The sequence below is a fragment of the Zychaea mexicana genome, assembly GCF_025766255.1.
Source record: "Zychaea mexicana strain RSA 1403 chromosome Unknown BDB00scaffold_23, whole genome shotgun sequence".
NCBI lineage: Eukaryota > Fungi > Mucoromycota > Mucoromycetes > Mucorales > Lichtheimiaceae > Zychaea > Zychaea mexicana.
Window position 1 is genome coordinate 44,606 of NW_026516686.1, and position 14,806 is coordinate 59,411.

The window sequence follows — 14,806 nt, forward strand, 5'->3', positions numbered from 1 at the left end:
CGTGGTAGAGGCAATTGGACCAATTCATCGCTCGGTGTAATTTAAAAAGCGTTTGCTTCGGTGTATTTGAATTTTGCTGCCAAGCGACATTCATTTTTATTGGCCTGCGACATTTATTTCTATTGGCTGCGAAATTACTTGTTGGGAAAACCCTGTTAGTTCGACTTGGTTATGGGCTGCTATAACCCGTTCCAAAAAGCTGGTTATAAGCATCATGCGAGTATTGCCTTGTGTAACACAGATCGTTTTTTCCATATGCCACAACCGGTAAATCATACGGCAATCGAACAGGTACTACTGCTGTTGTAATATTATTATTAGTATTATTATTATCGTTGTCGTCGTCGTCAACAACAAGCGTATTGGGTATTGGTCTTGGGACTTGAACTGTAGCAGCCAGCATTTGGACATTTGTAGTAGAGTTCTAGATACAATCATGTTTTTTTAAGGCTATCTATCTTTACCACTACGAAAGAAGGGTAATGCATAAACAGCAATGCTCTTTACCTCAAATAAACTAGGACAAATGAATACGCCAAGCTCATAGCTTTTGATATAGAGCTGAGAGTCGTTCTTTTGAAACTCGCCCCATGCTGCACGACTCAAATTCGCAGAGGTCAACAGATGCCATGCGATGCTGTTGTATCCATATACTCGGGTGTATGTCTTGATATGTGGCATCACTTTTTGTCGGCCAGCATCCACACTGATCCATTTACAAAGGTGCGTATCAAGCCAGCTTTTGCTTTGTTGATAGACATCTGCGTGTTGTGGTGGGTGATGGTCAATGACACAACGAAAAGAGGAAATTTTTTGAGTGCCAACAACATCGATAGACTTTCAATGTTATACGTACTATTTTCAAGACGTAAAAATCCGGCACTTGATACGATGCCTGTACAGCTAATAAGAGCAAACTTAGTAATATTGTTGATCTCACAGCAGTGGAGAATATACGGGGTTGATCACAATACCTTTGAGAAACCTCTTCAACGGTTGGATACATAAAACGGATCTCTGGTTTTTTGGCCATATCAGAATTCTCAGCCTCGGACATACAACGCGTGAAATCTCTTTGAAACCATTTGCCGCGTAGACTTCCAACACTGGAGCACTGTCCCATGGAAACAGACAAGTAAAAAAAAAACCATCAACATGCTGTACTTCCTCATCATTTTGTTGCTTCTTTGTGTATATATATTACCTGTGCAACAAGAGTCGAGCCATCCTTGGTGCATTCGGTATCCAAGTGAACATGAGCTTTCAAAACATTCACCAAGCGCTGTAGCCCCCAAAGATGCATTGTGGGTCCCTTGTGATAACCAGGCACGGAACCAATGAGTATTCCTTTGCACGAGGACCAGTCGTACTGTCGCACATCACTTCGGATGTCTTTCAAGCTTATACCATATGCATTCAGGTAGTTGATGAGGTCCCGTTCAAAGGGCGAGCCGAATTCCGAGCCAACAATGGTTCCTTCGTTGCCATTCAATGTTGATTCTTCACCAGTCTCCTTTAACGGGCAATGTGGGGTTTGATAAACACCTTGCGTCATCACTCTACATAGGTATAGCAGGTAACACATAGAACTTGCTATCAATAATGCCACAAAACAATACATTCAAAAAGTATGGTTTTCAGATCATCACAACTTACTCCCAGTCGTCTTGACAAAGATTTGCAGTACACACCACCATCCGGATGGATTTGGAACCATTGCGGTTAAAGTACAAGAGCATAGCCTGAAGCGGGATAAAAAGGACATGATGATGAGCAATCATCGTGAAAGCCTTTATTCTAGCAACAGCAGCCATGATACAACATGGACCTTCTTTTGGACTTTTTCAACGTATTTCTTACCTTTGTGTGATGTGTCCCTGTATCATGGGGTGGAAACAGCAAAATGCCAAGTTAGCAAGTAACCTGGGTCTGTCCCATTCTATTACAGACATAAATGTGGGATGTGGGGATGGCTCATCATTGTCATTATTTACCGTATCTGTCTTGGATATATGGAGCTATTAATCGCACGTTTGGCCAGCGCTTTGCTTCTTGCTGCATAGATGGAAATTCCAATACAACCATCGCAGTTATTTTTTTGTAGAGTTACTCGCCTCATCCCCATCCCATTTCGACATATCTCTCTCTCTCTCTCTCTCTCTCTCTCTACTATTAGCCATGGAGTGCTCAGCAGCTTTTTTGGGGTACTCTATATATGTATATATACCTGTATAGCAGCACGACTTTCATCATATCGATGACCATGGATGACAGTAACGGGAATTTTGGTACGAACAGCCGGATGTATATTTTGCATCAAATACTCGAGATCCACAGTAAAGTTAAACTGTACAATTCGTTCGAGATCATCCTATCATTTCCCCCGTTGTTTACAGACCCCACTTTTTTTAGCTGAATCTTTTCTCCATTCTTGCGCATGAGTAAAACGATAGACTTACATGATATAACAGGTCACGCAAACGTACTATAGTGAATATATATCAGCAATTAAAAAAATACCAACGGGTCTTGTCGGTGGGTGTAGTGTATATACTGTTGTCTATATAAGGGGTACTACTCCTATGGAACTTGAGAAATATGTATACCACAACCAACATTCTCTTCTTGCGACGCAGCATTGGAAGCGAGTAGTCGGATTCCTGTGTCGACGTGCTCAACTCGTGGACCGTTTTGCTGATTAGCAGTCTTGAGTCTCTTGAGAGGATGGGTGTCGTCGTCCTAGACATTTCCATGGGAAAGAGAATCAGACAATCAATCGATCGAAAGAACCCACCCTGTGGTTTTTCCATAGTGAACATAAAAAAAAAAATAGCGCACGCGATCGTGTTCTGAATCAGCATCGTCGGGTCGTGGACGTGTTGTCTTTTGCTGTTGTGTAGCGCTCATGAGATCACTGTAATAGACTTTCTTTTATGTTCGTACCACCCGCGTTTCAAGCATGAAAATAGGAAAAGAGAAACGGAATTTCACTGACTTTTTTTTACAGTGTATGCACAATGGTATTTTTCAGCGCAAAGAAAAAAGATGGGGGTATTTCTAAACATAAACATGGTACTACTACTACTAGGGATTGAGTGAGTTTGTGGATATGATGGTGACAATGTGGGGGGTACAATACAGCAAGAAGGAAAATTACTAGGACCCCTCCATGATACTACATGTTGAGATGACTTATATTTGGGATGCACTGCCAGCATCATTGGGTATTGGGGCGCCAGTATTACTGGCATCCTTTGTTGCTGTTGTTGCAGTCGGAGCATTATCATTATTATTAGTATCGTCTGTGGTAGTGTTGCTGTGATTCAGAGTCTGCTGTGGTCGTGGTGTTGTTGTTACATGCTGATGCACTTGCGATTCTTGTGATAGATTGCAGTCTTCTTTACTCGGTAACGGAGGTGGTGGTGGTGGTACGTCAGGCGTATCGAGTTCTTCGGTATAGTTTAACGGGAATATGCCACAGTGCTTGTGTCCTTGCTTGTCAATGACTTCACCGGACCACCATCCTTCGTTGATTTCTTCCAACACTGTAATGATATCCCCTTGGCTGAATGCAAGGTCTTCATCGTGATCGCCAGGGAAGTTGTATAGTGCTCGTCGTAATTTGGTGTATGGACTGCTGGCTGAGATGGCTAGGTGCATCCAACATTTCCCGAGATTGAGTATACCTAGTCCATCTTACATTTGTACGCTCGGATTTTTTTTTAAACATATAATAGTAACTTACATTGTTGTCTTGATGGAACACTACTTGAAGATCCTCTTTTAGAAATGACATCATCTGACTTGACACTTTGTTGTGATCCCATATCCGAAAGAGAACGGCGTAATTGATTACTGTTGAAAGTCGGCGGCGAACCAGCTGCTGATGCCGATGCGCTCGTACAGGATGCTGCTGATGAAGCATTCGTACTGGATGAACAGATGGATTGTCGGTCAGCTGGATGTAGATAGTGATTGTTATTACTACTCGTGTTGCTGGCAGAAATAATAGAGGGTCGTCGATAGTAATCATTATTGGTGCTGGCAACGGTGGATTGTTCGAATGCAGAATCCGTCGATTTCCTGTTGATGCTGCTTTTGCAACATGCTCCATCACATGTTGTTGCTGTTGTTGTCGCGCCTGCCCCTGATGCTGCTGATGCTGATGCTGTCCTCTTCAAATCAATTGCTGTTGGTGCTAAAGGTTTAGTATGATCTCCGGTATTGCTGCTATCATCGTTATTGTTGTTGTTTAATGAAGAGGTATTGTCATCATCGTATTCGGGTCCTAGTGGCCAATCGTCTTTTACGTCTTGCAGGATTTTTGCCGCTTTTAGGAAGCATCCGATCTGCAGATCCATAAAGTCATGTAATGCATCACGGTGCATCTCCTGTTTCAATGATTATTCCCGGTCCATATTAGTAAAAGATGTCTATTCAACTCTACACACGACAAACAATGACGACAAAAGACACACACCTTGAACTGTTCCAATTCAATCATTTTCGTCAACAAATCGCGTTGCGTCTCTTCATATTTCATTTTCGATTGATGTAACAATTGTTCAAGCTGCGGTTTCTCCTTTTTCGCTTTCTGGAGTCGACTGAGATGGGCTGCATAATCGAGTCGTCGTGTTTCGAGTTTTCGGCGCAGTTCAACAATCTTGTGATAGCATGCTCTGCTGTCGCGTAAGAGTGTCAAGTAGTCGGTGCCCAGTTGGAGCGTCAGTTGATCAAAATAGACTGCAATATTCATTTCCGCTTCACCGAGGTTCGACAATGCTGCACCTAATAATGTATATATATATATATATATAAATAGTATCCCGTACCCATTATATATTTTATTAGTATTATATTGGTTAGTTTGATATCGGCGATCCGATCAACACGCCTTTTTTTGCAGGATAGATATGGAACATGTGCGTCGGAGGAGGGGGGAGGGCCTAAGAACCGCGCTCCCCGTCGTCCCGGATAGACAAAGGATCGACATAATAAAAAATAACGAAATAGGTTGCACCTCTTTTTTCTTTTTACCTAGTTTGGGAGAGCTGCCAGCTATTTCACTGCCATGCGTCAACCAAGCATCTCCAATCGCAGAGAGGGGTGTGTGTTTTGTTCTCGACTCTTGTATTAGAGTTTTCGTTTTCGAAAGTTGTGCATGGGACAGTTTGATTGTTTGGTACATTTGTTCGAAACCTTCATGCCAAGTGTCCAGCTGATCTTCGAGTTCTTGAAGATCCTCGGTCTGTAATGTTGGTTTGGATGCACCTAATCGCTCACCGGTCCACTATGTATTGTTTTTTTTCCCAGTTTCAATATATATGTCAAATAGGATGCAGCAGCAGCAGTAGTAATGATAGGTTTTACCTGCTTTATGCGAGTTAGGTTTTTCAGCATTATTTTTCTTTTTCTTATTTCAGGGTTGATATCACGTTGAAGGATACAAGGTGTAGTAGTAGTAGTAGTAGTAGTATAAAGAGGTTGGGGTATGTCGTCGTCGTCTGGTGATGTATGTACACCCGAAAAGAAGAAGATAAAAAGAGGATGGGCTTTTCTGCTTTGTGTTGCTGCTGTTGTTGGTTTATCCCGGACAGCTGTGGTAGCTACTACAGTTTTGATACGACAGCAACAATGACCACTATGTGGAGACGATGTATAACTAACGCGTTGAGCTTACACAAGTGTGCTGTTGGATAAGAAAGAAAGAAAGAAAGAAAGAAAGAAAGAGGGTGGGGGGGGAGAATCCCAACTAGCCAGCACTTTTTTATATTCCAGAAGATTTAATCAAGTGTAAAAATTGGGGTAATAAGCAGGGAAAGCCCTGCTCAAACACACACACACACACACACAGAGAGAGTGAGCCAAACTAGTAACTGTTTCGCTTTCTATGCCTAGCTTGCCACGTTTAAATGACCCTGAAAAAATTAAAGAGTTTCATTGCGAGAGAGAGAGGAGGGAGAGATGACATGACATAAGCTGAACATGAATTTGTTGCTACTACTACGCACTAAACCAAAGCATAAGATTACACGATTCGCCGCCCACAGGCCCTTTCTCTTTGCTGGGTTTTTCTTTTCCGCCCTCTCGTCTCTCTCCCTCCCCCACTTCTTTTTCTCTTTTTTTACTGCCATTCCTTTTTTTTTTTTGCCCTTTGGTGACGAAAAAAATAAAAAATAAAAACATGGCGCCCTCTACACTCTTCCGTTCGGAAGAGATGTCACTTATACAACTGTATATTCCTGCAGAGGTAGCCCAACCTTGTGTTGCAGAGTTGGGTGAGCTTGGCAAGGTGCAGTTTAGAGATGTAAGTGTTTCTGACTTGTAATGTTTGAGAACGCCATGGACACAAAAAAAAAAAGAAAAGCGGTGCATTGACCTGCCCATCTCTTTTGTAGCTCAATCCCGAAGTAAACGCATTCCAACGAGCATTCGTTTCTGAAATTAGAAGACTGGACGAAATGGAACGTCTTTGCCGTACGTGTGTCAAAATAAAATAGCTTTACGGCAAAAGTAAAAACTTGAAACACGAAACTCCTAACCCTTATTTTTTATACATAACAACCCGGGGGGGGTGGTGGGGTGGCTATGACTCTTATAGGCTTCTTTAATACACAGATTGAAAAGGCAGAAATTCCTAGTCGATCCTTGACGACAGCTGCCTATGGTTCGCGTGCACGCTCGGCTCAAGAAATCGATGATCTTGAGGAAAAGCTAAAGGAGCACGAAGGCCGTATCGTGCAAATGAACGGCTCGTATGAAACGCTTCAGCGTCGCAACCTGCAACTCACCGAACTCCGACATGTCCTGCGCGAGACAGGTGGTTTCTTTGAACAGGTAAAAATACAGAGAGAGAGGACCTTGATCATTACAAACGAAAAGAGTCTGTGCGTGTAAAATGTTCATAAAGAAACCAACACTCAACTTGGAACTGCGGTGGGGGGGTTGGATATGGGTTCCGATGGGGCGGTGTATTTAGGCTGAATCACGTCAAGATACCATCCGTAACTCGATGGATGAAGGTGACGCTTCGACGCCATTATTGGAACACGACGTGGAACAACAAAACCACGACGAAATGGGCCGACTCAACCTGGGCTACGTCACCGGCGTTATTTCGCGTGCACGCATGCAGACCTTTGAACGTGTTCTGTGGCGCTCGCTCCGTGGCAATTTGTACATGAACTCGGCTGAAATCGACGAGCCCATTACTGACCCTGATTCCGACGAGGTCGTGGACAAGAACGTGTTTGCCATCTTTGCGCACGGTCGAGAAATCATCAACAAGATCAAAAAGATTTCCCAAAGCTTGGGCGCTACTTTGTATACCGTCGATGACTCTCCCGATAAGCGACGTGATGCATATCTTGAAGTCACCAGCCGTATTGAAGATTTGAACAATGTAAGAAGAATATAAGCTTGTTACAGGTGCACAAGTCCTATTGACTCTGAAACTAAACATTCAATGTGTAGGTTCTCTCAAACACAAGCCAAACTCGACGCGCTGAACTTCAAAAGATTGCAGAAAACCTTTCCTCGTGGACCACTGTGGTTCGCAAGGAAAAGGCGATCTATCACACCATGAACTTGTTCAACTATGATGTGAATCGCAAGTGCTTGATCGCAGAAGGATGGTGTGCTACGAATGATATTTCTATTATCCAGCATGCTCTCAAAAATGCTACGGTGCGTCTCTTCTCTCTTGTCTTTGTTGTGTGTATTCAAAAAATGAGTAGAGAACTAACATGCAAGAGGGTGAAAACGATTAGGAAGCATCTGGCACCAACTTACCATCCATTCTGACCGAGTTGACGACCAAAAAGAAACCTCCTACATACCATCGTACCAACAAATTCACAGAAGGCTTCCAGGCCGTCATTGATGCCTATGGCATTGCCCGTTATCGAGAAGTCAACCCTGGTCTGTTTACGATCATTTCATTCCCTTACCTCTTTGCAATCATGTTTGGTGACATTGGACATGGTTTCTTGATGTTCCTGTTTGCATTATACCTTGTTTTGTATGAAAAGAAGTTGGCCAAGGTCGACAACGATGTAAGTTATCTTGATTCTGGGGGGTTAAGAAAGCCTTACTAACGTTTTCTCATGATCGTTTTTCTAGATCTTTAGCATGTTCTTCAGCGGTCGTTACATGGTGCTCTTGATGGGTCTTTTCTCCATGTATGTTGGTTTCGTCTACAACGACATGTTCTCGCTGTCACTTGACTTTTTCAAGTCCGGTTTTGATTGGCCTATTGAATACAACTCCACCGATACCGTGGAAGCCACATCGAATGGCCATGTCTATGCCTTTGGCTTTGATCCAGTATGTATAGAATTCTAATTAGCGGATAAAAGCTTCAAATCACTGACCTTTACATTCTAGTCATGGCACGGTTCCGAGAACTTTTTGCTGTTCTCCAACTCTTACAAGATGAAACAGGCTATCATCATTGGCGTAATCCATGTTTGTATCACAAAAACTTGTTTGTTTCAATTCCGTTTCCCCTTAATATCACCTTGGACTGAGTGAGAAGAAACCCCACACACACACACACACACAAACTGACGATGACGATGGCTTTCTCTAGATGCTTTTCGGTATCTGCTTGCAAGTCTACAACCATGTCAACTTTAAGAACAAGATGTTTATCTGGTTGGAGTTCCTTCCCCAAATCTTGTTCATGTCCAGCATTTTCGGCTACTTGGTGTTCTGTATCTTGTACAAATGGAGTGTCGACTGGTGGGCTTTGGATGACAATGGCAACCATATTCATAACGCGCCACCCAACTTGCTCAACATGTTGATCTACATGTTCCTTTCTCCTGGTAACATCAATCCTGAGGAGCAGCTTTACCCCGGCCAGGTAAGAACGTTGTTGGATACTACTACGGGACAAAGTTCTTTTAATCATTCTGGTTTAAAAAAGGGTCCCGTCCAAATGATGTTGTTGTTCATTGCATTGATCTGTGTCCCATGGATGTGGTTTGCCAAGCCATACTACCTCAAGAAGCAACACAGCAAGCATCACTACGAGACCGTTGCTGCCGACGACGAGGTTGCGTATGATGAAGAACAGAACGGCCGTGCTGGCGGTTCGAATGAAGCTGAAGAGGATGATGAGGGAGAAGAAGAGGTAAGCTTGGTTTTGTTGTCTTTAAAAAGAAAGATACTCATTCGGAGGGCCTTTGTTCTTTTTTCTAGTTTGAGTTCTCTGAAGTCATGATCCATCAAACCATCCATACCATTGAATTCTGTCTCAACTGTATTTCCAACACTGCCTCATATCTCCGTCTGTGGGCCTTGTCTCTTGCTCACGCCCGTACGTATCCTCTCTCTCTCTCTCTCTCTCTTCATTGGAGGAAATAGAGCGGAACACAAAGTAGTAATTTAATTCTCTTTGTACATTGGTAGAACTGTCGAGTGTCTTGTGGGACATGACCTTCAAGATCTGGTTCGGCTTCAGCGGCGTGGTCGGCGTTGTTGGCTTGGTGATCGGTTTCGCCATGTGGTTTTCGCTTACCATCTTTATTCTGTTGGGCATGGAGGGTCTGTCTGCCTTCCTTCACACTTTGCGTCTGCACTGGTACGTATCTGCCCACACAAAGAATGGGAATGCTGTTGCTATTGTATCGCCAAGTGGCGGGGTGGAGATGATGTTCACTCACGTGGTTTTGCGTTCTTTAGGGTTGAATTCGATGGTAAATTCTACATGGCTGACGGTGTCAAGTTTGAGCCGTTCGCTTTCAAGACTGTTTTGGAAGCCAAATCCGAGTAAAATATAAAGTATAAAACAAAGCTCCATACTACGAAAGGGGGTGGGGAATAAAAAGAAAACCATTCACATCTACAGTCAGTCATTTCCCCCAGCCCTGTGCTCGTCTTGCCTTTGTCAAGAACATGCTATAATAGATTTACGTGCATTCTTGTCGGATTGCTGGTTGCTTTGCTTGTGTCACGTGTGGAGTAGCCATATCTATTAAATATTCACTGTTGTTGTTGCTATATCCTGAGCTGTCAGAGAAGTTTCTCTCTCTCTCTCTCTCTCTTTCTTTCTCTCTCTCTTACTTTCTTTACTTGGCTTGTTCTTGTTCTTCCCACACTCCGTATATTACACTTATGGCATTGTCGGATGAAACTCGTGCACCGCTATTATCACGCAATCGCATTGACGAATCAGCAGACAATCGATCCGAGCGTAGCAATGAAGAGATAACCGACTATGGCAGTAGCAGCGGCGTATACCGTTACCCATTATACCTTCAACCAGGCCAATTCACATCGCTTGAAAAACTAATGTTTTTCATTAGTTCAATACTGCTCATCTTTTTATGCGTATTTATTGGACTGTATGCGCGTAGTAGTTTTGACGATCGGTTGCAACCGCCTGTTCCGAGCCCTTCACCAACGCCTAGCGACCCGCCTGTAGTACAACCTCCTCCTGATAAGAATGAGGTAAAATGCATATTAAAACGTCGTGTGTGAGAAAATTTATTAAAAGAGATTACATGTTACATCGTCTTTACATAGTCGTACTGCTTGCAATCGAATTGTATTTTGACAGCAGCCAAGATCCTGCAAGTAAGAAGTGCTACTCTCATTGTTTAGTTGGCAGTTATCCCCCACCCCATAGTTTCTGGGTTCCTGGAAATGTGTGCATGAATGTGTTAATGCCCTTTTTTTTTCTTTCATCACAACAATTAGGACGTCAATCCAAACATTGATCCGTGCAGTGATTTTTATGCATACACGTGTAAGTTTTTTTATTGCTTTCAGCAATAATCCCCGCAACATCCCCAAACATAAGCACACACACACATACACATGTATGCACACATACGCAAACAAAGAACACACAACATTGAATTTTCAACACAGGCAGCAACTGGATGGAAGAACATGCATTGCGCGAAGACAAGCCAAAGACAAGCGTTGAAACCCGAGTTGACGAGAAAATCAAGAACCAACTGAATCAAATACTGATGCACTCGTTTGACGACGCCAACCCGCTTGACAACAACGGCGACGGTTCTTCGTTGCCAGCACCGGACCGTATACTGGATACACAGCTGTTTACAAAACTGCAAGACTTTTACGAAACATGCATGGATGAAGATACCATTGATCAATACAAGGTTGAGCCATTATACGACATGTTTCGTTCGATTCGACACTATATACCACTTGGCTACTATGTCAGTGCACCTGTCGATGGTCTAAGCCAGGCCATCAGTTACTTGGCAACCAACGACATCTGGGCCTTGTTCAAGATCAACATGGGTCCCGATCCAGAGAATCCACACATGTCAACCTTGTCTGTATCTCAAGGCGAGCTAGGCTTACCGTCCCGCGAGTACTATGACGACCCTGACATTGTTGCTGCATACATGCAGATGGTGACCGAGATGCTCGAGCTAGTATTCAAACAGGACACCCACAACGAGTTTGGATGGAAGCAATGGAGCACAGTAGCAACAGCGCGTCGTATTGTGGAATTCGAAAAAGAACTGGCGCTACAATCCCTCCACGACGATCACCATCATGCTCAAGAAGAACCCCAGCATTATTACTGGACAATCACAGAGCTACAACAAACAGCGCCCTATCTAAACTGGACCACAGTGTTTGACACCGTCGGTGCATCGCATGCCAAGCAAGTCTGGATCCCGCGTCCCGAATTAATCACAGGCGGACTCCAGGTGCTCAAGGCAAGCAACAGTCGCACGTTGCAAATGTATCTGGTGTGGCGTTCGCTGTGGCGGTATTTGGATACGTTGGGTGATATGTTTGTCGCTCCTCGACGCAAGTTGGATGCCAAATTGTCTGGCGTGGAAGCAAGAGCCAAGCCGCCACGCTGGCAGTTTTGTCTTTCCCAGGTCGATCGTTCGTTGGGCTTTTTGTTGGGTCGCTATTTTGTGTTGCGGGATAAAGATGCGACCGAAACGACTGCAAGGGCGGAGGCCATGGTGGAGCAGTTGACGGAAACTGTGGCGGGACGATTGGGTCGGGTGCCTTGGCTTGTAAGCGAACAAGACAGAAATGCTGCGCTTGATAAGGTTAGAACATTATTAAAAGACTTGCCAGTACTGTTCTCCATTCGCTAAAACCCCATTCTAGATACAGCAATTAGATCGACAAGTAAGCTGCCCAACGGTAGCGCCAGATACCCGCTCACCGATCGCACTCGCCGAATTCTATCAAGATGTTGTACCTGACCGGGAAAGCTTTTTCAAAAGTGTCCAAAGCGCTAGCCAATGGAAAGTCAAGCATAGCTGGGATCGTTTGCATCAACCCATTGATCGTAGCTCATGGGATCTTGTTCCTCAGCATGTGGGTATGGCCTATAACCGTGCTCTTAACAAGGTAAAAACTCTCCTTTACCCAATCAATCGAAGCTTTTCTTTTTCTCATATTGTTTTATATTAGGTTCAAATACCAGCAGCCATGCTGCAACCCCCTTTCTTTGACCCCAACGGACCGGACTATCTGAATTATGGAGCATTGGGTGCCATGATCGTCCACGAGATTATGCATGGATTCGATAGAGGAGGACGACACTACGATGCACAGGGCAAACACGGCACCGATTGGTGGTCAAGCGAATCACAAGCAGCATTTGATACAGCTGCATCGTGTCTCGAACGACAGTATGCAGGGTTCAATGTGAGCGGACCCAACCATCAGACATATCCTGTGGACGGAACACAGACTTTGGATGGCAACATTGCTGATTTGGGAGGTTTGTTGCAAGCTTATGCAACATGGAAAAAAAGCCGGCAAGTCAAGGATAGCAACGATAGGCTGTTACCGGGATTGGATGACTGGTCTCGTGATCAACTGTTTTATATTAATTATGCACGCATGCGGTGTAGTAAGAGCACTTTGGAGAATAAGTTGCAAGAGGTATGAAAGTGTTCTTTTCGAAAGGGTCATGAAACATCTTAGCTTTCTTAATTGTTTTCGTTTGGTTTAGTTACATACGAGTCATCATGCACCAGATCGATGGAGGGTCAACGGTCCACTGATGAATTCGGAGCACTTTGCAAAAACATTTTCTTGTCCTATTGGAACCCCAATGAATCCTCCTGATAAATGTAAAGTTTGGTAATGCTTAATATATAAATTTGAGACTTTGTATCTATGTATTTGTTCTCTCTCTCTCTCTTCCTTTATCTCTCTCTTCTGTATGTATGACTTGGCTTATATATGTATAAAAGAGGTGTATATATTTTGTTTTTGGTATTATGTTATGTGTGTTCCATGTTGATGATGCTTGCTTTATATGCTATACTACCATTCTGAATAATTGGATGCATCGCTCTCAACTTTTGTTGCTGCAAAGAACTGGTTCCTTAGGTACCAATTTCGTCAACAACTCGAGATCTATGGATATCGTGGCTCCTTAGTCATTTATCAAGTGCAGGCGTTTACAGTCAAGTCATGTGAAATAAATTCAACGTTGTCAAGATGCGAATGCACTCATTAATAATCGATGTTGTATGGGCAGGGTCAAGTTCCTGCTGCCTACATCAAGGCTCTGGGTTGGAAAGTGTTTGTCGAAGCATCAAGTCTATCTGCACTGATGACATGTAAACAAAACACATTCAAGATAAAGAAGTATATAGCTCTTGTCGTTTTTATTGAAGAGTCGATGATGGAGAGTTTTAAACGGCTTTCATGATTTAAGACACACATGCATAGAGCTCAAGGTACCTTAAGTATATGAGGGAGCTGACACACCGTATCAAGGGCCACATCGTCAAAGTGTATACCATCGACTTTGTCACTGATCACCAGCAAACCGATACACGGCCTATGGGTGCTTGACGCAGACATCATCAATGCACCCAGCTACAAAGATGGGAAAAAGATCGATTGCTGGTTTTGGACGAGGACTGACACGATTGACGCGACATTTTGCCCAACGGACGACGAGGCAATGGTCGGTTTGAGGGGGAGCGCTTTAAATTACCAACTGGACAAAGAAGAGCAACAGCCATAAGCCAGCTTGGTGGAGCTGCTGCAACCATTAGGGGGGATGTCAAGAAGCCTTACTATAATCAAGCCGCATCATCGACTGGCCTATAAGAGGGAAACATCTTGAGTTTATCAGTTTGAGATAGCTGATACTCAAAGCAATCGAAAGGTGAAAATAGCAAAAATCCATGACCATTTAAGCAACACCACAACCCTCTGTCTTAGAAATAGACATCAATTGGAAGATGGGGAGCTGATATTCAAAATCAGATATACATACGACGGACAAGCTATCTAGGATGTAGTGTCAGTTTTGTAGAGGCTGGAGCACAGCGGGAAACAGGATTACAAGGATATACTCAGCGAATGACAAGAAGTGAAAATGAATCTAAAAGTGCGAGGAGGGTATTGTCAAGAACAATCACTCATCTTGATGCTTCAGAACATAGGATACACAGTAAATACGTAGCGAGGGGGAGCTCGAGTTGGTTACAAGTAAGTAATCACAAAAACGTAAAAAGAAGCCTGGGCGGGTTTTTGAATAGCTTCACAAGCAACAAACTCAGAGTCGAGAACAGTTACTAGAATGCAAAGAAAAGTGAAGCAGCTATCGAATAGTGTCATACACGCTAGGGCCCCTCAAAGAAAAGGTCCATTGTTCAAATGGGTAACTAGCATGTCGTTCGTTCGAATGTGTTTTCATATTGATCAAAGCTAGAGAGTCGTACTCTTGCTTTCTTCTGTATTGCTTTCTCGTTTCGGGCTTGATCTCAATTCTGTATTGACTCTTCAATGCTTGTCCTCCTATTACTGTCTTGATGGTCGTCAT

The 14,806-nt window shown here is 43.5% G+C and overlaps 4 protein-coding genes across 4 annotated transcripts; 2 read left to right on the forward strand and 2 right to left on the reverse strand.

Moving 5' to 3' along the window:
- Positions 1-169: 169 nt before the first annotated feature.
- BDB00DRAFT_870734 (tyrosyl-DNA phosphodiesterase-domain-containing protein) lies at positions 170-2,907 on the reverse strand (the record flags this gene model as incomplete). The annotated part of the gene is made up of 11 exons (XM_053126746.1): positions 170-424; positions 508-706; positions 975-1,114; positions 1,205-1,559; positions 1,657-1,742; positions 1,861-1,877; positions 1,995-2,055; positions 2,228-2,371; positions 2,460-2,485; positions 2,607-2,739; positions 2,839-2,907. 11 exons carry the CDS (start codon positions 2,905-2,907, stop codon positions 170-172), a joined length of 1,485 nt encoding a protein of 494 aa, XP_052981284.1.
- Positions 2,908-2,989: 82 nt separating this feature from the next.
- Positions 2,990-5,732, reverse strand: BDB00DRAFT_815522 (uncharacterized protein). Its single transcript, XM_053122910.1, has 5 exons — positions 5,371-5,732; positions 5,038-5,290; positions 4,481-4,788; positions 3,746-4,391; positions 2,990-3,650 (listed from the first exon to the last, which is right to left on the reverse strand). Exons 1-5 carry the CDS (start codon positions 5,398-5,400, stop codon positions 3,193-3,195), a joined length of 1,695 nt encoding a protein of 564 aa, XP_052981285.1. The 5' UTR covers positions 5,401-5,732; the 3' UTR covers positions 2,990-3,192.
- Positions 5,733-6,059: 327 nt separating this feature from the next.
- Positions 6,060-10,116, forward strand: BDB00DRAFT_815525 (V-type ATPase, V0 complex, 116kDa subunit family). The gene is made up of 13 exons (XM_053122911.1): positions 6,060-6,307; positions 6,399-6,477; positions 6,602-6,837; positions 6,980-7,402; positions 7,474-7,686; positions 7,770-8,054; positions 8,122-8,325; positions 8,386-8,466; positions 8,591-8,866; positions 8,930-9,136; positions 9,205-9,322; positions 9,415-9,586; positions 9,688-10,116. Exons 1-13 carry the CDS (start codon positions 6,185-6,187, stop codon positions 9,776-9,778), a joined length of 2,508 nt encoding a protein of 835 aa, XP_052981286.1. The 5' UTR covers positions 6,060-6,184; the 3' UTR covers positions 9,779-10,116.
- Positions 10,030-13,239, forward strand: BDB00DRAFT_815531 (uncharacterized protein). Its single transcript, XM_053122912.1, has 7 exons — positions 10,030-10,455; positions 10,531-10,581; positions 10,705-10,753; positions 10,879-12,056; positions 12,118-12,363; positions 12,427-12,903; positions 12,974-13,239. Exons 1-7 carry the CDS (start codon positions 10,120-10,122, stop codon positions 13,106-13,108), a joined length of 2,472 nt encoding a protein of 823 aa, XP_052981287.1. The 5' UTR covers positions 10,030-10,119; the 3' UTR covers positions 13,109-13,239.
- Positions 13,240-14,806: the final 1,567 nt, after the last annotated feature.